This window comes from Malus sylvestris, chromosome 13 (genome assembly GCF_916048215.2).
Source record: "Malus sylvestris chromosome 13, drMalSylv7.2, whole genome shotgun sequence".
In the NCBI taxonomy this organism is placed as follows: Eukaryota; Viridiplantae; Streptophyta; class Magnoliopsida; order Rosales; family Rosaceae; genus Malus; species Malus sylvestris.
Window position 1 is genome coordinate 8771306 of NC_062272.1, and position 22457 is coordinate 8793762.

Here is a 22457-nt window from a genome sequence, read left to right on the forward strand (position 1 = left end):
GAAAAGAAGGGAACCAAATGCAGTGGGGAAAAAATTCGACTAAAAGCAGTGAAAAGGAAATGAAAAACGAAGAGAAAGCGACGATGACAGTAGCATGGAAGTAAAGGGCACAACCGTCCTTTGATTGTGGAAACTAGGAAAAAAAACGAACAGAAGGAAAAATTTTAAGGGCATTTTGGTCCGCACATTACCCTAGAACAGTACCACCCGAGTTTGGGTTTTAGTATATATAAATATAATATAATTTGAACAATTTCTTTTTCTTGACCAAATCTCGCACTTGGTGCTATTTCAAGAAATACACAACAAAATTGTAGATAAAAAAACACTCTAGCAGAAACACACGTGTACTGTAGCAGAAACATTGTTCACAAGTTTGGTACATCACAAATCACACAAATGTAGCATAAACAATACTGTTCAACAAATTAGGGTACGACACGTCACGTCACACAGGTCATCAAGAATGAAATGCTCTGATTTTAAGTTAAATTGAATACGGAGAAATTTTTTATTCATTGTATTACTCTTCTTCAAAGTGGAGTATATATAAGGTTTACATGAGTGTTTTACAAGTAATTACTGGGAACCTAATTACAGTAAGACTAAAACAGGCTAATATATATTAGCGCAACAAATAAATTAATCCTAAATAATAACAACTCGCAACAGTAGTTTGCTCGATTACTTGTTGAATTGGAACGGTCTGCAGTCGCTTGCAACATATTGTCCGATACATTGCTGCAGATATATGGTAAATCATGTAATCTTCAATCGTTAGATCAATGAGGAAACAAGCACAATTTTAAGTCTTTAAAATGTAGTCAAGGACCAGGTGAACTCACAGATACGTGCCAGACTGAACGAGATTACCGACCTCTACTGGTACAGTGCCAGTAAGCAGGTTACTGTTTAATTCCCTAAAAATGAAATCAAGCATGGACGACTGAGTAAGAAAACATATTATCCGATAAAAATGCTTCTAATCACTCAGCTCTACTTAATTTCACAGGCTTATGGATGAGATGGACATTTTCAAACTTACAGGATCTGTAAAGATGTCAAATTGCCAAGACTAGGAGGAATAGGTCCGGTCAGACGATTGTTGTAGAGCCTCCTGTCAGTAGAAATAACATACAGCCATGCATCAGTAAAACCAGCGGTACCAGAATTGTTGTTAACAGGTTTAGTAATACATAATTTACATAGAAAAATCTCATATAAAAAATCAATTCAAATGGCTTGATGGAATTCAAACAACTCAGAGAACATTGTTTATAAAGGGTATATGTACTTACATAAACCTCAAGGAACTGAGCTGTCCCAAAGATGTCGGAATTGTCCCCGTGAGATTATTCTGGTGAAGATCCAAGCTGACGAGTTTTTTCAGGTTACCAATTTCCTCCGGAATAGATCCAAAGAGGTTATTACCATATACCTCCCTGCAGTGAAAATATTTAATTAAAACAAACATATTCCTGACAGGTACTCAAGGTTGAGAATTGGGGAAGATGGTCTTACAAGTACTCAAGGTTGGCCAAGATTCCCAGCTCAGGGACAAGAATTCCTGACAGGTTATTATCGCCGAGGTCCCTTCATATATACAGATGCATATAGACGAATCTTATTTAGTTACCAAACTTACAAGCGGGGGCTAATTAGTGGAAGGAATCGGAGCAAGAAGTAATGAACTGAGTTCAATGTGATTTAAACTGCTTACACCCTTATAACGCTGTTTTCGGAATTGCAAGTAATGTGGTACCAGGTGCATGGACTTGGCAACGTTGAATTCCAGCTCTGGAGGGCATTGCTTGGGTCGACCAAGCCATGTTTCCAGACATTCAGAGCATCTCCTGTTCATGAATTAAGGCATTGAAAATAATTAAGCCTTAGCCAGCATAAATTTGCTTGAATTTGCCTGAATATAGAAAGTCAATATGCATACTTTCCGAGTTGCAATCCACTGATGCAATTGCTACTACTGCAAGAAACAAACCAAACAAAACTCGAGAACTCATCACGCACAAATCAGTTGAGTCTAAAACGATAAGGTTAGAGTAGAGCTTGAAATGAATCATTGTTTTTTTTTGCAGAGGAACTGAGATTTTATACAGAAGATGAACCAGCATTGACATTGATAATATGGTATAGATGGGGGATTATTTAACAACACCGGAAGTTGTTAGGATTATTATATAAATACCAGCGGGATGCTTCGGGAGTGAAGGTTGACCGGAGGGAAAGTCCACAATCAATCTGAAGTCTAAGGGTAAGGGGAGAGATATACATGAAACAAGACTTCAAGGTGGAGATATCCAAAATACGGTGTCGCTAATTAGTAGTACGGTTTAGTGATATTCCTTTTCGCTTGTAATTGAGAGGTTTTAGGTTCGATTCTCACCAAAAACAAGTTTGAATCATATTATTATGACTGGTCCATTGCGAGGCTTAACTTAGTCCGCCATCTTTTAGTATAGATAATATATTTTGTTCAAAAAAAACATGTCGCCATGTCTTTTAATTTCCCGATTGGCGACGCACAATAGGTTTTGGACGCCACCACCTTAGGCCCCCGTTTAATTTAAAAGAAAACTAATGAAAAAGACTTGAAAACTTTGAGTTTTAATGATAAGGACAAAATAAAGGGTAAAATGAATAGTATCATAATTGACTTTTTAATGTAAAAATATAGTTTTTCGTTAAAGTAAACAGCACTGAGAACTTTTCGTTAAAGTTCCCTTAATTTAATTTTTAGAACCAAGAAATGTTAAATAATTCTGAAATAATGCATTTGATTCCTTGTAAATATGGTAAACATTCCGAGGGTGTTTACCAGTTCAATGGAAGTCTCCGTCTTTAGCATGACAACTTGGCTTGTCCGCCTTCTCATTCGATTCCTTGTCAAGAATCAAAGTGTTGACCTTGCACAAAGTATTGTTTTATTGGATAACTTTGATTATTTTCCACTTATTGTTTTTGTTTTGGGAGAACAGCGGAGCTGTTTATATGCACGCATGCACGTCGCAGACAGACCAAACAATAATATTTGATTCCATGGAGAGTGCATAATTATACATTTGCCTTGCGACGAAAGTAACAAATATTTACAGACATAGGGCTAGGACAAGCCTAACTCGACGCGGATCTAACCAACGGGAGATTCGGTAGTAGCCTTCACAAATCGACCCTTGACTCGCTTCCTAGTATCAGCTCTTGCCTTCCTTGACTCGTACCTTATGTGCTTATCATATCTATCCACAAAATGGTACAAGTTTTGTTATACAGTGAAGGTGGGGTGGGGTAAGTAAAAGAAGATAAAAAGGAAACATACCTTCGAGTTTTCTTCTTCTCTTTGTAACGAAGCATGGCGTTGCCTCTATTTTGTGCAAGCAACTCCATGTCCGCTTTTGTTCCTACCGTTCTCATACTGATACTGTCACCCCTCATAAGAAAAGATTGTTCCATAAAACTGATGTCATTAGAAGCACCAGAACCTTTGTCATCGCCAAACACCGACCCTGATAATGGCTGTCCGATAGGGACATTGTTGCTTTCGGATGTTGCTGGACCCAGACTGCCTGCTGGGTTATTAGAGGTGATCTGCATTTTTGAATTAAAAAGACCACAATATTCAACTGCAGCCCTCACAATTAAAGAACCAAAGTTTACGTACAAGAAGTTATGCATAAAACTTGTTACAGATGCTTTGATATCCATATCTCAAATATGCGAGTTCCAATCATCAAAAAACCACTTGCAAAGCACTCAAACAGCGTTTTGTTTACAATCTTGACCACTTTGTCAAGACTCAAACATCTTGTTACATTAAACATCAAACATTTTGTGCCACGGTAATAGAACGTTGGTTTAGTACTTGCTACATTAATATTTTAAATTTCTAGTTACAATGCATGAAAAGTAAGAGGAATTACCACATATGGAATTTATACATCTCTAAAACCGAAAGTGAGGTTTAACAAATCTCATACAGGGGGATCTAGAGTATATTGATCTTGTAACATTTTCCAATCACAACCATTATGGTACTGATGTATATACAATGCCTCAGAGAACTTAAACAAGAACTGATTTAACAAAAAATGAATACAGAAAGGACTTACATTGAATTTTATATCATCATGTCCAACAGGGGAGTTCATCTGGTAGATATCTCTTAACATTTTTGTATCAGTCAAAGATGATTCTTTCATAAGTTCGCTGAAATCTTTAATCATAAATCCTGAAACGTTTGAACCATATGTGACTTTCAATGGACCTGACTCTTCATGATCCCTCAACCGTCCTAAATTAAAATCCCATATCTGCGAGGCAGAAGCAAGTTAGCATACAAAACCCTTAATACTGGAAAAGAATCCAGCCCTGCCAAAGCTTAAAGATAAGTTGCAGAGGAAGTAAACAAAAAGAAACTGGGAACTAGAGTGGCACAAGCTCACAACTGAAATCCCATCGACGAAAGGAATTACTTTCTTTGCTCTTTCCTCTCATATTCCCACCATTCGAAGTTCTAAAGCTAGAAGTAGATAAATGCAGGAATTATAAGGAACACCGTGTGGTCTATACTAGTAGAACTTGTAAGAGTGAGAGTTGTTCAATATACAAGGAAGAATGTGATAAGCTAGAAGAGAAACGCGAAACGCATATTAATATGCAGAGGTGAAATCTCGGTTAAACATTGTTCCCATTTTCTTGAAATAAACAATGTTGATTCGTTATCGATGTGTTTTAACCAAGTTCAATACATCAATGAAGTAAAATAGACAACAAACCAAAAGCAAATTCAGGACAGCACCTGAGTCTGACCATGGGGGTTGCTATCCCACAACATGTCACCGTCACGATTCTCTTCTGGCATCATGAGCATAGTCGAAAAGGGCGTTTGTTGCTGCAACACCGTCTCCAAAGAGGCAGCACGAGCTGCAACTCCACCAACACCTCCATTCTCATTCCTCACATCAATCGAAGCAAGCCCTTCCACATCCCCATTTCCCTTCCCATTCTCCTCCTGCCAACCATTCCTTGTCTGCGTCCCTGGCACTAAATTCTCGCTGCCACTACCACCTCCGCCGCGGCCGCCATCCAAGTCCCTCTTAAGCAACTCCAACAGCTGCTTCTGTATCCCCTGCTTCTGCTTCCCGCTTATACCCCCACTATTCTGCCTCTTCATATCACCGGTCAGGTCAACGACGCCGTTCTGGATGGGCACCATCAAGTCCTGCATCCCAAACCCATTCCAAGACGGATCCACGGACGGCAAACCCATATCCCAGTTCTGGAGCTGCGGGTCGGGTCGAGCCGGTAGATTCTTATCCTGGAGATCCAGACCCAAAAGAGACGCGAGCTCGAGCGCCGAGGGGCAGCCGGAGAACCCCTCGAGAGGGGTGCGATCGTGCGCGGCGGTGACAGAGCAGCTGCCGTGGGCGTCCCAATCGCACTCCTGGCAGAGAACGAGGTTGTCGGTGGAGCAGCGGACGGAGACGGCCTCGGAAGCGCAATTATCACAGATCTGAGAGCGCACGTGCTTCCGGGAAAGCAAGTTAGCGGAGTGCACGTGCTGGTCGCAGAACAAGCAGAGCTTGGCGGAGTCTGCCCGGCAGTAGAGAACCGCCGGCTGGTCGCTGCAGAAATCGCAGGGCACCCCCTCTACACCTCCAGATTTGGGGCTTACCATTTCCAAAATCCCTAATTTCCTCCCTACCAGTATCAAACTATTCCAAATTTTGCAGAAAAATTCAAAGTTCCAAACTTTGAGAGAGATTTTCAAAACCCTTTTGAGAATCTGAAAAAAAAAATAGTTTGAAGGTTCCGGAGCAGAAAATTATGAGAGCAAGAACTAACAAATGGAAGAGTGTGTTTTGTGTTTTTCAATTTTGGCTTCTGATCGCGATGCTGATTTTTTTTACTTTTTTATATTATTTTTTATCCTAAATTGAAAAAGGGTGTAAATAGTAAGCGGAGTGTATGAGTAAGAGCAAATCTTTCTTTTGCCAAAAAAAAAAAAAAAAAAAAAAAAAGAGCAAATCTTTCTTACTATCTTGGGAAGTGGCTGACAGGCTCAATTATTATTAAAAGGTTTCGGATAAAATATCGTAAAAGATGCAGCTTATTCGATTAAACTAGTGATAAGCATCACTATCGTCGACCTTTTTGCTGTGCTGACGTCTGCATTAGCATGTTAATTATTGTTATCCTTCTGTTTTGGTGATCAAGTTTTGCACCAATGTGACTTGGGAAAAAAAACTAACTTATATACGCAGGACACTATCGTGGTGTTTCGGATAATAGAACAACATAAGCTTCACACGTCGTTTGAATAGTTTGATATATTATTACTTTAACGTATTTGTTTAGGTAAAATTTTTTTATTTTAAAGAATATCGACGGTGCGAGAAAATTTGCACATAATCAAGTGACATAAATGATATCATCATAAAGTAAAAAAACAAAATATATAAAAAGAGAGAGAGATATGGTCAAATTCAGTGGGCCAAATCGAAATCTTCTTCCTCACGCATTCTACTAGGTTAACAACTTCTGCCTATAGGCCCGTCTTTGCGTTTAGGTTGGATACGTTCCTTTCAAAATGTGATTTTTTTCACAAACCTTATCCTTTTGAAAATGAGGATATTTTTGTTATATCTTAGTGTGAGTGAATAAGGAAGTTACTTGCCCGCTTGTTAGCCACCGCCGTTTTAGTTGGACCAACTTCCTTTTCTTCAGGTGGTAGGTAGGTTACTCACTTAACGTTGTTCTCAACTTTGCTTCTTACCTGCGACCATAGTTTCTTCTTTTTTCTTCGATAGACTACATAGAGTTAAAAAGGGAGACAAACATGTGAGCTATTATGCTTAAGAAATCTGAATGCTGAAAAGAAAAGATCTGTATAAAAGAAGTGGCATGCTAAATAAATAAAGACAAGAGAAGCCCTAAATTAACTAATTTATCAGTATTCTATTCTTGAAATATATGAAAACAACAGAAAATCATGTGCTGCAATTGAGAAATACAATTCTTGCAACGAATCTGGAACAACCAAGGAGGAGAAAAAGAACAATAAATAAAGCAATAATTACACAAGAAGAGTCACTTTCAAGCCATAAATTTTGTTCTTAATGAATCATAAAAATTTGGTCCTTGTGTTTTGAAATTTAGCGAAAAGAACTCTTAGTCCACCACAAAAAAAAAACTCTTAAATTTATGAAGTCTTAACCACTAACAATTCCTCCTCTTAATTAGTAAGTAATTTTAAATTTGACTTACTTGAAAAAGAAATTTAATACTTCATTATTATGAATCGCATATGAAGTGGCCTAGCTTTATCTTTTCCACCCTTGAACGTAGTATATCGGAAGTGTATGATGCGAAAATTAACTTAACACACAAATTAAATCCTCTTGTTGTCAAATTGTAGTATAAATGCAAGTAGGGATCGTTCTAAACCAGGGATTATGAGGGCTTGCTAAAACCTCTAAACTGACTTAAAAACATATAAACAAAGTTAAAAACACTAAACTAGACTCAAAGAACTTAAAACAAACTAAAAGGACTCAAAACAAGCTAAAAACACTCAAATCTGCTTAAAAACACAAACTGGGCAGATTTGGACTTTAACACACTTTTGGGACACCTAAAAACACAAATCAAAACAGATTTTGACTAATAAAACACTTTAAAGTAAATGGGGTTTTGGTTTTGACGAATTTGAAAACAAAACAAGTAAATTAAAGAACTAATGAAATCTGTACGAATTTGAGTAAATTGAATGGATGTAAGGCTAGCTAGGAGGTTCTTCTCCACACATGACATACTTGCACATAAACCAATTTTCAATTGTTCTTTCGATCAATCATGAAACTCAACACCCCAGGTTAATTAAGTCTGCTTAAATTAACCTTCAAGTTCTCCTTAAGTTATTGAATTGGATGGGAAAACGCATACAACAATTCAAGTATTCTTCAAAAGTTCTTTACGTGAACATCACAATAAAGATACAATCAAAGATCATTAAGCATTATGAAAACTATAAGTATTGACGAGGCATTCGTTACTATGATGAGCATGAAACTCCTGCCAAGAATTTATTTAACGCGATCGTTTATAAGCGACCTCCACTACTTGTGAATATAAGTTTGTAACTATTAGGTGAAACTCCCTTATACTCTAGCATCATATTCATGCATGCAAACTAAGCGTGCACTCTTAATAAACATACAAGAATAAGTTATCAATCAAGCAGTTAAACAAATTGAATTCACAACTTATGAAATCACAACTAAAGGTAATCAAATCATATTGCAAACATGAACATGGTTTCGAATTCCCCCTAGCTAAGGGGGGTTTAGTTCCTCATACTCACAAAGCAAAGATAAACAAATTTAGACATTGAAAACAAAAGAATGAAAACACCTAAAAACGCTCTAACAATCCAACTTGAATGGCAAGCACGTCCAAGGGTCCTCCTTCTTCTCTTTGTTGCGGCACAAGGTGTGGTTTGATGGATAAATGGTAAATTATGGTGGTGGATGGATATAGGTGAGTTATGGTGAAGGGTGGATGGGTGGATTGTGTTCTCTCGGCCAAGGAATGAAAGTGTAAGTGTATGGAGTTGTGAGATGTGAATGTAGTGTCTTTTGATGGATCTTGTTCTCCCTCCCTTGTTATGGTGAAGGGTGGATTATTTATAGGCTAGGGAGAGGACCACCAACTAATTAAGGTGGTAGTGGTGTATGTTGTGGTAATGAGTGGATGTAATGGGTGTAGTGGATGGATGTTTGGTAATGAGTGGATGTAATGGGTGTAGTGGGTGAGTGTTTGGTAATGAGTGGATGTTGTTTGTACCATACTTGACCAATCCCGAAACTACCGAGCACCGGCCAACGCTATACTATCAAGGACCCAGAAGAGTTCCCCTCCGACCAGGAGGCCAATCACTACTCGACACGTGTCAAGATTAGAAGCCAATCAGAGCGCAGCACGTGTCAACATCAAGAACCAATCATAACATGACACATGTCAATGTGACAAAGCTACAAGTTTTTCTATAAATAGGGGTCATTCCCCCACAATATTGCCTAATGCCATTTTGTGTTAAATCATTCACAAGAACTCACTAAATTGAGAGCTTGATCCTTTGTACTTGTGTAAGCCCTTCACTACTAATAAGAACTCCTCTACTCCGTGGACGTAGCCAATCTGGGTGAACCACGTACATCCTGTGTTTGCTTCTCTGTCTCTATTCATTTACGTACTTATCCTCACTAGTGACTGAAGCAACCAAGCAACCAAGCGAAGGTCACAAAACCTGACACTTTCTGTTGTACCAAAGTCTTCGCTGATTTTGTGCATCAACATTTGGCGCCGTCTGTGGGAAACGACACTTATTCCTACTCTCTTCAGCTGTGTCAAGCTGGTTTCTATCATTCGTACACTTTCTTTTGATCAGGCATCCCTCTCCAACATGGGAAGCGAAGGAAGCCACAACACACAGAATGACACCCCCCTTGCACATAGTGCGAAACAACGAAAGAAGGAAGGAAAACGAGTTCTTCTTCAAGCTAAAGTCGATGAGTTGGAAGCTCAGAACAACAAGATAGCAATGAGGAATGAGGTCCTCCAGGAGCAATATGAGAAGCTCTTCGAGACACTCCACGAAGCTAGGCAAGCTCAGACACGCGAGCTTGTTGCCCCCGTGGAAGTCAACCATCAACTGGGTGCCCTCCAACATGGAGGGTCACATGCATTCGACATAGATATCCCTGATAGGGAACAGATTACCCATCGACTTGATAATCAACATGAGGCTTCTCTTAACCCAGTTGCTTCGACCCGAACCATGAGAAGTGGAGGGAGACACCTCTTTGCTGAAGGGGCAGAAGGATCGAAAACCGTCTTTCGCGATTGTCGGGATTTCCTGAAGCAACGTCGAGAGAATTCCATCCATATAAGCTCAAAGATTAATGACCCAAGGATTTCTGAGAGACTCGGTCCCCTGCCACGGCCTAAGCCGGCCACCAATTTGGGGAAGGGGCAACAAGTCCCAGAGAGACATGAGGGTACAGGGGACTCAGAGGTGTTCCGACAGACATACCCTGGAAGCCAGTACAGCGAGTCCAGGGAAAAATCACATGCCCTTGATCAAACCTTCCTAATTCCAAGAGGAGATGGAGATTTACGAAAGAAAGCTCCAGTGACACATAACTCCGCTCAGGACCCCCTTGTCCTACAACTTCTTGAGGAAGTAAACAAGTTGAAGGCTGAACGTCAGGCTGAAATACCTGACTGGAATCAACCCAGGCCTGGCCCTCTTACAAGGAGGATCCTCAACACCCCCCTTCAAGCAAAGACAAAGCAAAAGCTTGGCTTGCAACTTTATACTGGAAAAGAGGACCCGATTGAGCACCTTAACCTCTTTGAGTCCACCATGGCATACCGGATGCACACCGACGAAGAACGATGTCTTCTCTTCCCCTCCACACTTTCTGGTGGAGCTCTAAATTGGTATTGTCGTCTTACACCTGAGACGGTAGACTCATTTGAGGAATTGAGGAAACTATTTGTTTCCCAACACATTTTCCAAACCGATCGCTTGCACTCTGCAGATGACTTGTACACTATCCGCCAGAAGCCAGACGAGTCATTACGTATGTATGCTGGCCGCTTCAGCCATGAATACTCCCGGTGTGCCGAGGCAGACGACAAGACTGCCCTCAAAGCCTTCACGGCAGGCCTACGTGATTGTTTCTTTAAATACATGATCAATGCCAATACTTGGAAGACTTACTCTGAGGTGATGGCGCAGGCTTATAACCATGCCTCCGCCGAGGCAAAGACATATCAGGAGAAACCCCCTACAACCATCCTTTATCAACAAGTGGGAGGTGGAAGCCAGACTCACCTAAATGAGAAGACCTCGACTTCCCAAACAGCAGTGGCACCTCCCCATGCCTTGCATAATGCTTCACCGAATCAACAGACATATCAATTTCAAGGCAAGAGGAAGGATTTCCATCCTCACCACTCTCCTTTCAGTAAAAAGAGTAAGGGACACTATCCCGATAACCAAGGGTATCGCCACAATAACGCTCGCCCCCAGGCAGTCAATGCAGTGGGTCAAACCCGCGTCAAGATACCCCCTACCCCAAGGTATGAGACATACACGCCCTTGAATGCCACATGCGCGGCCATTTACCCCAGCATAGCTCACCTGATACCAAAGCCAAAGCTGAGGCACCCAGATTACACGCCCCCGAATAACGCGGGCATGTTTTGTTGCTACCATGAGCATAACGGCCATGATAGCGAGAAATGTATCATCCTCCGTGATCGTATTGAAGCTTTGGCACGAGAAGGAAAAATTGATCAATTCATTCTTTACCCTCAAAGGGATAACCGTAACCAACGCCAGGTGAATGTCATATATTCCATAAGTGGCGGCACACCCATATCTGAATCTTCCAATAGGGCCATGAAAAACAGTGAACGAAGTCTGAGGCCTGGTCACCAAGTGTTTCACGTGGAAGACATCAGGGGAGGGAAGTATCAAAAACCTAACTGGGATCCGATATGTTTCTACCCTGAGGAAGAAAGAGGCATCATCTACCCTCATAACGACCCATTGATCGTGGAGGCTCACATAGCCAACTTTGATGTTCGACGAATCCTCGTAGACACGGGGGCTTCGGTCAATATCATGTTTGCCGAAGCTTTCAGGGCACTCAGTGTAGCTGAACACTTGCTCGATCGCTCGATTTCTCCTCTGATAAGCTTCTCCGGTGATATCGTGCAACCCTTAGGGAGCATACATTTACCCTTTACTATTGGTACAGGCCCTTACACGGCTACCATTACCACTAACTTCCTAGTGGTTGACTGCCCAACGGCATACAATGTCATCTTTGGGCGCACAGGCATCAATGATCTCAAGGCTATGGTATCCACGCATATGCTGTTGATGAAATTTCCAACCCCCCATGGCAACGGCTACATCAGAGGAGATCAGCTTAGTGCACGATCATGTTACAACACTTCAGTTAAGCAACAACACTTGCCCGGACCCAAGGAAACCCTGTCTGTACATGACCAAGTCACAAAGACCAGCCTAGATGAAGCGAACTTGGATCTTCCTGATAGCAACAATCAACCCGATGATCCTCGAGATGACTCTTTCACCCAGCAAGCCCAACCTGCTGAAGAGTTGGAGAAGGTACCTATCTCAAGAGATTATCCAGATCGCATGGTGAAGATTGGCACCACATTGTCACCACCCCTTCGGTTAGCATTGATATCTTTTTTGAAAGAGAACACTGAAGTCTTCGCCTGGTCATACGAGGACATGCCAGGCATCTCTCCCGATGTCATCTGTCATCGTTTGAGTATTGACCCCAAGATCAAGCCGGTGAGACAGAAGCGAAGATCTTATGACGCTGAACGATACGAGGCAATGAAAGCAGAAGTTGAAAAACTCAAAGGCATAGGCTTTGTCCGCGAAGTCAATTACCCGACATGGGTAGCAAATGTGGTCCTTGTTAAGAAAAATTCGACCAAAGAAAGTCTTTTGCTTCAAAAGGTCTTGTGGAGAATGTGTGTTGACTACACCGACCTAAACAAAGGGTGTCCGAAAGATAGCTTCCCTCTTCCTCTTATTGACAGACTTATAGACTCTACGGCCGGGTGTGAACTCCTGAGCTTCATGGATGCTTACTCAGGATACAACCAAATCCTCATGAACCCTTCGGATCAAGAACACACAGCCTTCACTACCGACAGAGGACTATACTGCTATAAAGTCATGCCTTTCGGCCTAAAGAATGCAGGAGCGACTTATCAGAGACTAGTCAACTCAATGTTCGCCGAGCAGATTGGGAAGAGCATGGAAGTTTACGTTGATGATATGTTAGTCAAGAGCAAACATGCTGACCAACACATCACCAACCTATCTGAAACTTTCACTATTTTGAAGAGGTATCGAATGAGGTTAAACCCCAACAAATGTGCCTTCGGCGTAGGCTCTGGCAAATTCTTAGGTTTCATGATTAGCCAACGAGGCATTGAAGCTAATCCCGAGAAGATCAAAGCAATCCTCGATATGAAGGAACCGGTAACTTCAAAGGACATCCAGAGCCTTACTGGCAAGGTGGCAGCCTTAACCAGGTTCATTTCTAAGGCCACAGACAAATGTGCTCCCTTTTTTAAAGCACTTAAGGGAAGTAGGAAGTACATTACATGGACTGATGAATGTGCCGAGGCATTCAAAAACCTCAAGGAGTACATGAGTAAAGCCCCTCTACTCTCCAAGCCCGAGGTAGGAGACATTCTCATTATCTACCTATCGGTATCAGCTTCAGCCGTAAGTTCCGTTCTCATTCGAAAGGATGGGAATATTGAGCGACCTGTCTACTACGCTAGCAAAGCCTTACAAGATGCGGAGACACGGTACTCTAACATTGAGAAATTGGCTCTGGCATTGGTCATGTCTGCTCGAAAACTCCGCCCTTACTTCCAAGCGCACTTCATCATCGTGCTTACCAATTATCCTCTTCGACAGATACTCCAAAGTCCTGACACTTCAGGGCGATTGATCAAATGGGCAATAGCGTTGGGTGAGTTTGACATCTCCTACCAACCAAAGCCAGCTGAGAAGGGCCAAGCAGTGGCAGACTTCATTGCCGACTTCACATATCCGGTTGACATTGCTTCTACACCTGAAGCAGTGGCTTCATTACCCCCGGAAGCTCAGAAGATAGAACCAACAACCCCAGCATGGAGTCTGTTTGTTGATGGCTTATCCAACCAACAGGGCTGTGGAGCGGGACTAGTCTTGACTACACCCGACAAAGTAGCAATGGAGTATGCTCTTCGTTTCAAATTCAAGGCATCAAATAATGAGGCCGAGTATGAAGCCCTTCTAGCAGGATTACGTTTGGCCAAACACCTCGGGGTTAAACAAATTGATATTTTCAGTGACTCCCAATTGGTGGTCAACCAGGTTACCAACAACTTTGATGCTAAGGACAGCTCCATGGCAGCATATCTTGCGCAAACACAACTTTTGCTCAAGCACTTCCACTACCAGATCACCCAAGTTCCTCGAGCGGCAAACAGTCATGCAGACGCCCTGGCTCGCCTCGCCTCGGCTGTGGAAGACAAGATTGGAAGAAAAATTCATGTCGAACTGTTGGCAACACCAAGCACCATGGCCGCAGAAGTATGCAACTTACAACAGGGGGATAGTTGGATCACCCCGATCTATAATTTCCTTGCTCATGGCACCCTCCCAAATGATAAAGTCCAGGCTAAGCAAATTCGATACAAGTCTACCCGCTACCTGATCATCAATGATCAACTCTATAAGCGAGGTTTTAGCCTGCCATACTTAAGGTGTCTTACGCCTGCCGAGGCGAAAATCGTCCTTCGGGAAATACATGAGGAAGTCTGTGGAGATCATGCTGGATCTCGGTCCCTAGCACACAAGACTTTTCGCCAAGGATATTACTGGCCAACACTCCACCAGGATGCCATCAAAGTATCCCGCTCATGTGACAAATGTCAACGATATGCAACTATTCATCATTCCCCTCCAGAGCCTCTTACTCCTATGATCAGCCCTTGGCCCTTCGCCCAGTGGGGACTTGATTTGATCGGCCCAATGCCGGCAGGGAAGGGCAAAGTCTGTTACGCAGTCGTTGCAGTGGACTACTTCACAAAGTGGGTCGAAGTAGAACCCTTGGCAACCATTACTGAGGCAAAGATAGAAGACTTCGTGTGGAAGAACATCCTTTGTAGATTCGGCATTCCCAATGCGATAGTCACTGACAATGGGCGACAGTTTGACAACAAGAAGTTCAGGTTGTTCTGCTCTAAGTTCAACATCAACTTATGCTTTGCCTCTCCAGCTCATCCCCAGTCTAATGGACAAGTTGAGGCTATCAACAAAATAATCAAGCGCACTTTGAAAACCAGCTTGGACAAAGCTAAAGGCTGTTGGCCAGAATTTGTACCCCAAGTTCTTTGGTCATATCGCACTTCATATCGGACTTCAACAGGAGAAACTCCATTCTCACTTGCCTTTGGCACAAAGGCGGTTGTCCCTGTTGAGCTCGAGCAAGCAACATTCCGAGTCCAGAACTACATTCAAAGTGAAAATGACAAACAACTCACCCTCAACTTGGATTTAGTCGAGGAACACAGAAACCAAGCTCACTTGAGGAATGTCGCCTACAAGCAGCGCATCTCCAACTATTATGACTCTAGGGTCAAGCCTCGTTCTTTCAAAATAGGAGACTGGGTCTTAAAGAAAAGATTACTCTGCGACAGAGTCCCGAGTGAAGGCACACTTAGTCCAAACTGGGATGGACCGTATGAAGTCATTGGCATCAGTTGCCCTGGCTCTTACACACTTAGAAGCTCCGATGGCAAGACCCTTGGCCATCCATGGAACGCTGATCACTTGAAGTACTACTACAAATAGACTCACGATGTACAAGTGTTGAGCTATAGCCGTTCGGCATCCTATGTAATGAAGGCCATTTGGCAATGAATTCAATAAAGAGGTAATTTAGCCAACTCAGCCCTCACTCTTTTACATTCCTAGCAATGGAACACTCAAGTGTTGAAACCTCAAAGCAGATATATCCAACACGAAACAAAATCTAAGTATGTGTCGACAAGACTATACAAAGAAAGGGACAACCAAACAAGGGCTTATATCCAAACAATAGATCTATTCATACATAGCCAAACATGCATTAATAATAGTGCAAACACTCATAAACACCTAAAATCCAAAACTCTCAAGCTTATAACATGGGCACATGTTATACACACATCAGACTACTACATCCAGAATACATGCAGATAGTAAAGACACTACTATTCATTCTCATCTGAAGCCGAACCCCTGGCAGTATCACTCCGCATCCTACCATCATCCTCTGCATCCCCAAGACCCTCTTCACCATGCTGAGTCTGTGCATCAGCACTACCTTCATTATCAGACTCATCTTTGCTGCTAGGATCAACAGCAAGGACAAATGTCTCGCCCTTTCGATGATGCTCATCTATATCTTCGTGGTATTTTCGAAGAATGCTCCCATCATCATAACGATCAAGGACGGCCATCCATTTCCTTTTTTCAAAGCGAGCTTCTTGAGCACAGTGGGGTTTAATAGCAAGATGAAAGGTCGAAGAACTTAAGTATTCTTGCACAGCAGCCTCCCTTTCAGTTGGAATGCTCTTCTCCAGTTCAGAAATCTCAACTAAGGCACCATCCAATTCTCCCCTAACCTTGGATACCTCCAAGGTAGCCACCTCCAACTGTTTTTTAGTTGCCTCAAACAATTTCTTAAGCCTTAGGTTCTCACCATTTCGCCTTTTCAAGCTCTCCATGGTTTCGTCCTTCAGTTGGAGAGCCTGAGTCAAAAGTCCCTTATTCCTTCGGGCCTCGTCCACAAGCTGCTTATTCTCCTTCGGTTTTGCCTTGTACCGCTCAACCTCTTGCAGTCTGTCGTGATACTCGGCCATGACCTGCATGGCAAGACGATCATCACTATCTAAATAATGATAATAAAGAGGAAAAAGTAAGGAAATGACAAAGTAACACTCACATATGAAGACAGCTTCAACATCCGGTCGCAATCCGATTCATCCTTAGCTAAGGGCTCTCCGAGCTCATCGAAGGCGAATCGACGCCCTGCCAAGCAATTGTTGATATCCCCAAAATCCTTTGGCCGCGTGGCAATCCTCAAGTCCTTCCACGGGACACTGCCAGCTCTTTCCTTGCCTTTCCCCTCATGGCGGGAACCGGGATCATTTTCCTGGACAGTGTGCTCCATAGTAAGAGGAGGAGGCAACAGTCGGCTCCCTTCTCCTACAACTACGGCAGCAGCATTTTCAACGGCCTCGACTCCAGTCTTCCTAAAGGCAGGCCCCTTAAGGACCCCATCTTGGGACTTAGGTCTAACGGATGGTTCCCCTCGGAACTTATGAATTTTCTTATGCGGTAGGATGTCTTCCGAATGAACTAACACTGGTGCTCTCCTTTTATGGGTGCTAGTCCCTGTTTTCTTGCTTACCTTCTCCACTGCATAAGGAAAATCAAAATAAGAAATACAACTTTCCAAATAAAGTAAGGAATTGAGCTAAGTTTACATGAAGGATACAACTTACTCGATCGTCCCTGGCTCTCGGAAACTAAGGGTTGGAAACCGTACCGACGAAATAAGGGTCGTAGCTTGCTTAAGTGTCTATCCTCTTTGGGCACCCTCAACACCTTCTCTATGTCAGATAGCTCCTGCCCAAACAGTTGGATGGTGCCCCGCGTCACTACATGAAACAAAGTGTTAGAAGCAAGAAAAGACCACAACAAATAGCAAATAGTACGAACGGTTGATACGTTACAACCTACAGTCTGGAAGTGAGTAAGCACACGTCGCTCAGGCGTGACACCCTTATCATACTCCCAATCATTATACAGAAAGCACCAACGGTTTTTCCATGTGTAGTATGCCTTTTTCTTACCATACACAATACGCTCTCTCTCACTCCGACATGCACACTCGGCATAACCAGTGCATGATTTTGCTGGGCGCATCTTGTAACAGTAACGCCACTGATGGAAGGAAGGCTCACACAACCCACACTCCATCCAAATGATATAAAATCCAATCAAAGTATCCCAGAAACCAGGATTGAGTTGCCCAGGTGCATATCCGATCAAAGATAACATCTTTTGCAACCACGGATGTAAAGGTAGTCTCACCCCTAAAGTCAGTAATATCTGGGTGTAGAACATAACATGACCCTGGGGAGGCTCAGAAGGCCATTCTTCATCATGTACCAAGCGTATCCCTACACTACGAGGGATATTACATGACTGCCTTAGCACCTCAACCTGCTTCTCATTATTTAACAAGTTATTCTTTAGATGGTCTGCTGTGAACTCAGAGCGAACTATGGGTATGGCATCAAAAACAACCCCCTCACCCAACGCCATGGAGGAAGAACTAGCAATAGCTAAAGTTCGACGGTTGGGAAGATCATCCAATGTTTCTCTAGTACAGGACTCTAACAAAGACCCTGAAGACTCCGACATTGCAGACTCAGACTTAGAGCTAAAGCTAGAAGAGCCCTCATCACTAGAACTTCCAGGCTCTGACATCTACAATAAGAAGAAACAAATTCTATCACTACATGCATGATCAAAACATAAGGAAGTTCCTATATTACCCACATGAAGATGGTGCAAAGCGATGCCGGAACCCTTCTCAATCAGAAAGCAATCCGTCTTCCACAGTCACTACAAAACAAACAAATGAAGACCGTGTCAAGCGCCCAAAAAAAAAAAAAAAAAAAAAAAAAAAAAAAAAAAAAAAAACAGCTTCATCTACAAAGCTTCACCATCAAAGCTTCACCTACAAAAGCTTCACCCACAAAGCTTCACCTAAAAAGCTTCACCCACAAAGCTTCACCCAAAAAAACTTCACCCGAAAAGCTTCACTTAAAAAAGCTTCACCTACACAGCTTCACCTAAAAAAGCTTCACCTAGAAAGCTCCCTCTACATACTTTCACCATCAAAGCTTCACCTAGAAAGCTTCATCTACAAAGCTTCACCATCAAAGCTTCACCTACAAAAGCTTCACCCACAAAGCTTCACCTAAAAAGCTTCACCCACAAAGCTTCACCAAAAAAACTTCACCCGAAAAGCTTCACTTAAAAAAGCTTCACCTAAAAAAGCTTCACCTAGAAAGCTCCCTCTACATACTTTCACCATCAAAGCTTCACCATCAAAGCTTCACCTAGAAAGCTTCAACACAAAACCTTGCTCCAAATAAACAAATTTTGTTCACAAAACCCAAGATACCCTTGAACTTGTACAAAAACACTTGGGTAAACATAAACATTTTTTGTTTTACACCCACAAGGGCCCAAAATTTTCCTTCTTATTTGTTCACTTATATATGTTCCCAAACATATTATGATAGATCAAATAATAATTCAAAGTCCAAAATTTAGTTATGGACAAAAATACAAGCAATTCACCAGTACTGAAGTTGCTACAAAAACTGGAATCTTCCCCAGCCTAGAAATCCAACAACGCTTCGCCTCCTTTTCTCTATCAAATTTTTGCAGCTGCTGCTTTTCTCCAATGGAGCTGAATTTTGGACAGCCTCTAGTTCTTGAGCAGATGAACAACTTTCAAGAAGGAACCATTTCTGTTTGAGCCACGGAAATTAAAGTGTTGAAGCTCCAAGCATGACAGTCGGATTCTTGCAGATTTCGAAGCTGCTGTGATGTTTCGAAGATCTGGAAATATTTAACCATTAGTTCATTCTGAATTTTTGATATGTTATGAAAGAGACGATGAGGAACAACTTCAATGAAGAAAGCATGCTGATCTGAACAATCGAAAATGGAGTTTCGAAGCTCACAACAAATCTGACGGGTTGACAGAAAAATAATAACCAGTCATTCATCATACTTGAATTTCTTGAGTTATACAGCTCCGAGGGATCTCAATTTTGGATATGTTGTAGTTCACAAGTTAAGGAACAACTTCGATGAAGAAAGTATGTTGATCTAAGCAAGAGAAAATGGATTTTTTGAAGCTCACAACAGGTCTGACGTGTTGACAGACACATGATGAACAATCACTCGTCGTACCTGAATTTCTAGAGTTGTACTGATCTGATGGCTCTCAAATTTGGATATGTTGTAGTTAAGGAATTAAAGAACAACTTTCCTGAAGACAACTTTGTGATTCGAGCTACAGATGATGGTCTTATATTGAAAACCAATTCAGGGTGTTAGGGGAAATGAAAAACAATTCCACCAAAGAAACATCATTATGATGTTTCATCATTATGGTGTTTTCATCATTATGATGCTTTCATCATTGTGATGCTTCCATCATTGTGATGCTTCCATTATGATTGTAATGCACCAACGGTTACACCCTCTATCATAGCAGTATGTGTGTGTATCTCCCTATAGTCATCCTGTGCAAGACTATCGTAGTCAGATGGCTTTCCATAAAACAGCTACCAACCGTTACACCTTCTGCAATTCCACTTATTCGGGCCTAGCAACCTTCATAAACAAAATATATGAAGAAAAAGTCCGGGGCTACCACTTAGAAAACAAAAGAATGAAGTTTTGGTACTTACGACATGGACTATTAGCAAGACACCTCATTCGTCCACTCCCTCGACTAGAGACTTGGGGGACTCCCACCATATGCTACTACGCCTTGGTACTCAAAAGTTCGTGACTACTCAGTGACTTGGATTTTTCAAGTCTCCAACCGAGAAGTTTTCCTCACTCGGGAAATTAAGGGAACACTACCTCAAACTACATGCTTCACTCACAAAGCTTCAACAATACAGGTTTCAACAAAAGCAAAAATTCAAAGAACTTTATGAAGAAGGCTTTGGTGTATTTAACACAATATGTTGAAATGAAGCAAAGCTTATTTATTAATATTTTCGATAAGCCACAAATATGTACATATACATGAGTCAAAATAAACAAACAAAAGGGAGCCTTCACAAAGGTTGCTTAGGGGAAGTCTCAGCAGTCGGTAGAGCCCCAGAAAGAGAAAGCACCGGAGGGTGGTTATCCGGAGCCTCAGTACTTGACAAAACCCCAGAAGGAGGAGGCATTGGAGGTTCATCATTTGAAGCTTCATTACCAGGTACAGCCCCAGAGGACGAAGGCAATAAATGCCTTTGGAACAAACCCACAAACCGCTGATGATCAAGTAAAACCTTACCATCAGATTCCTTCATCTGGTCAAGCTTCCTCTTCATGTTTGTAGCATAGTCATGGGCGAGCCGGTGCAACTGCTTATTCTCATGCTTGAGCCCTCTAATCTCCTGTTTGAGACTCATCACTTCAGCAGCCAATGATTCAACTTGGCGGGTTCTAGCAAATAGGCGTTGGGCCATATTAGACACAGAACCTGCACACTGAACACTAAGAGCCAGAGAGTCCTTAACAGCCAACTCATCAGACCGTTTGGAAAGTAGTCTGTTATCTTTGGGAGTGAGAAGGTTCCTGGCCACCACTGCAGCGGTCATATCATTCTTCATCACAGAATCCCCAACGGTAAGAGGACCAGTAGGGGATATGAAGGATGGGCGCCATATGTTGTCTGGAGAAGGCGTGGCTGTCTCTTCTCCAAGGTTCAAGTCAAAACGACGGTCGGAGGGTCCAGACATTTTCAAATGTGTTGAAGAAGGAAGAGGTCAGACAAATCAATATCTTAGAAGTGCAAGAAATGAGCTTCTACTGGTAGAGATTCAAGTGTGCTGTGGAACTTAATGCCAGCCTCTATAAAAATCTGCACTCGACGGAGCTTCAGAAATCGAAGAGGCGTTTGCTTTCTCAAAAGCTGGGCTGCTCAGAGACCACGAGGGCCGATCTCAGAAATCGAAGAGGCGTTTGCTTTCTCAAAAGCTGGGCTGCTCAGAGACCACGAGGGCCGATCTCAGAAATCGAAGAAGCACCTGCTTTTGCAGCCTCGTCAGCACCTGTCACATGCACAATCAGCTTTGCGGAAATTACGGGCAATCTGTCGAAGATTTCTGGTGAAGTAGAAAACACGTGAATCTTACTGTTCAATCACCGCTCTCCATATGCACCATCAACTCCTCGGGTACCACATATAACTTTGTCAAAGATCTCTGACAAAGTTTAGGCACGAGAATTTCGAAGTTCCAGCTACCCTACTATTACCCATAAGGGTAAAGGAACAGCACCACTGCTTGACAACTGGAAAGTCCCTATGTGTGTCGACCTCCGTGTTTTGCGGCAAGACAAGTTGGCAAGAACGTCCAACCTTTACTCACATTCGAGAAAAGACTCTCAACATAATTACTTTCTCAAAAACCGGAGCAGCACCGCTTTCCGAATCTCGAGAGTCAGATCCTCGACGGGATTGGTTGTTCGAAAACCGAAGAGGCACAACTCTCAGAACTTCGAGAGCCAGATTTCCTTAGATAAAGCTTGTCTGTAATCTTCACACGTAATATCAGCTTTCCAGATACCACATACCACTTTTTCAAAGTGCTCTGACAAAATTAAAACACGTGAAGCTGGCAGCTCCCACTACATTGCTGTGACCAAGAAGGGTAAAGGAATAACATTACTACTTGTTATTGGGAAATCCCTATATACATTGACCTCCCTCCTCAACAGACAGGCAAACCTGCAAAAATGCTCAACCCTTTCTCGCATTCGAAAAGGCACCCTCAACATAACCTCTCGAAATACTCAGCTTTATTTCCCCCCGATAATACCTCAGCAAATAAGCCACACCAAGAACAAGAGTATCTCATATCATCAGGGTCGAAAGCAAGAGTATCCCATATCATGCTTTCTCCCTGTCTTTGTCTTTGTCCTTGTCCACACCTGCAGGACAAGGAGAAAGAGAGCAGTCAGTCGG

General features: G+C 42.2%; 2 protein-coding genes and 1 long non-coding RNA gene across 4 annotated transcripts; all 3 read right to left on the minus strand.

Annotated features, from left to right (window-relative positions):
* Positions 1–480: 480 nt before the first annotated feature.
* Positions 481–2394, minus strand: LOC126596852 (leucine-rich repeat protein 1-like). The gene is made up of 7 exons (XM_050263510.1): positions 1946–2394; positions 1721–1853; positions 1522–1593; positions 1299–1442; positions 1046–1117; positions 846–920; positions 481–741 (listed from the first exon to the last, which is right to left on the minus strand). The coding sequence occupies exons 1-7, from the start codon at positions 2133–2135 to the stop codon at positions 606–608; spliced, it is 822 nt and encodes a 273-aa protein (XP_050119467.1). The 5' UTR covers positions 2136–2394; the 3' UTR covers positions 481–605.
* Positions 2395–3030: 636 nt separating this feature from the next.
* LOC126596993 (zinc finger protein CONSTANS-LIKE 15-like) lies at positions 3031–6001 on the minus strand. 2 transcript variants are annotated; one of them, XM_050263729.1, is made up of 4 exons: positions 4811–5990; positions 4122–4322; positions 3332–3600; positions 3031–3251 (listed from the first exon to the last, which is right to left on the minus strand). In XM_050263729.1, exons 1-4 carry the CDS (start codon positions 5687–5689, stop codon positions 3146–3148), a joined length of 1455 nt encoding a protein of 484 aa, XP_050119686.1. In that variant the 5' UTR covers positions 5690–5990; the 3' UTR covers positions 3031–3145. The 2 variants fall into 2 exon arrangements, with proteins under 2 accessions (XP_050119686.1, XP_050119687.1); XM_050263730.1 differs by lacking the exon at positions 4122–4322 and having other exon boundaries at positions 4811–6001.
* A 12346-nt stretch (positions 6002–18347) lies between these two features.
* Positions 18348–19465, minus strand: LOC126597317 (uncharacterized). The gene is made up of 2 exons (XR_007614210.1): positions 18740–19465; positions 18348–18526 (listed from the first exon to the last, which is right to left on the minus strand). It is a non-coding gene; the product is annotated as an uncharacterized LOC126597317 (long non-coding RNA).
* Positions 19466–22457: the final 2992 nt, after the last annotated feature.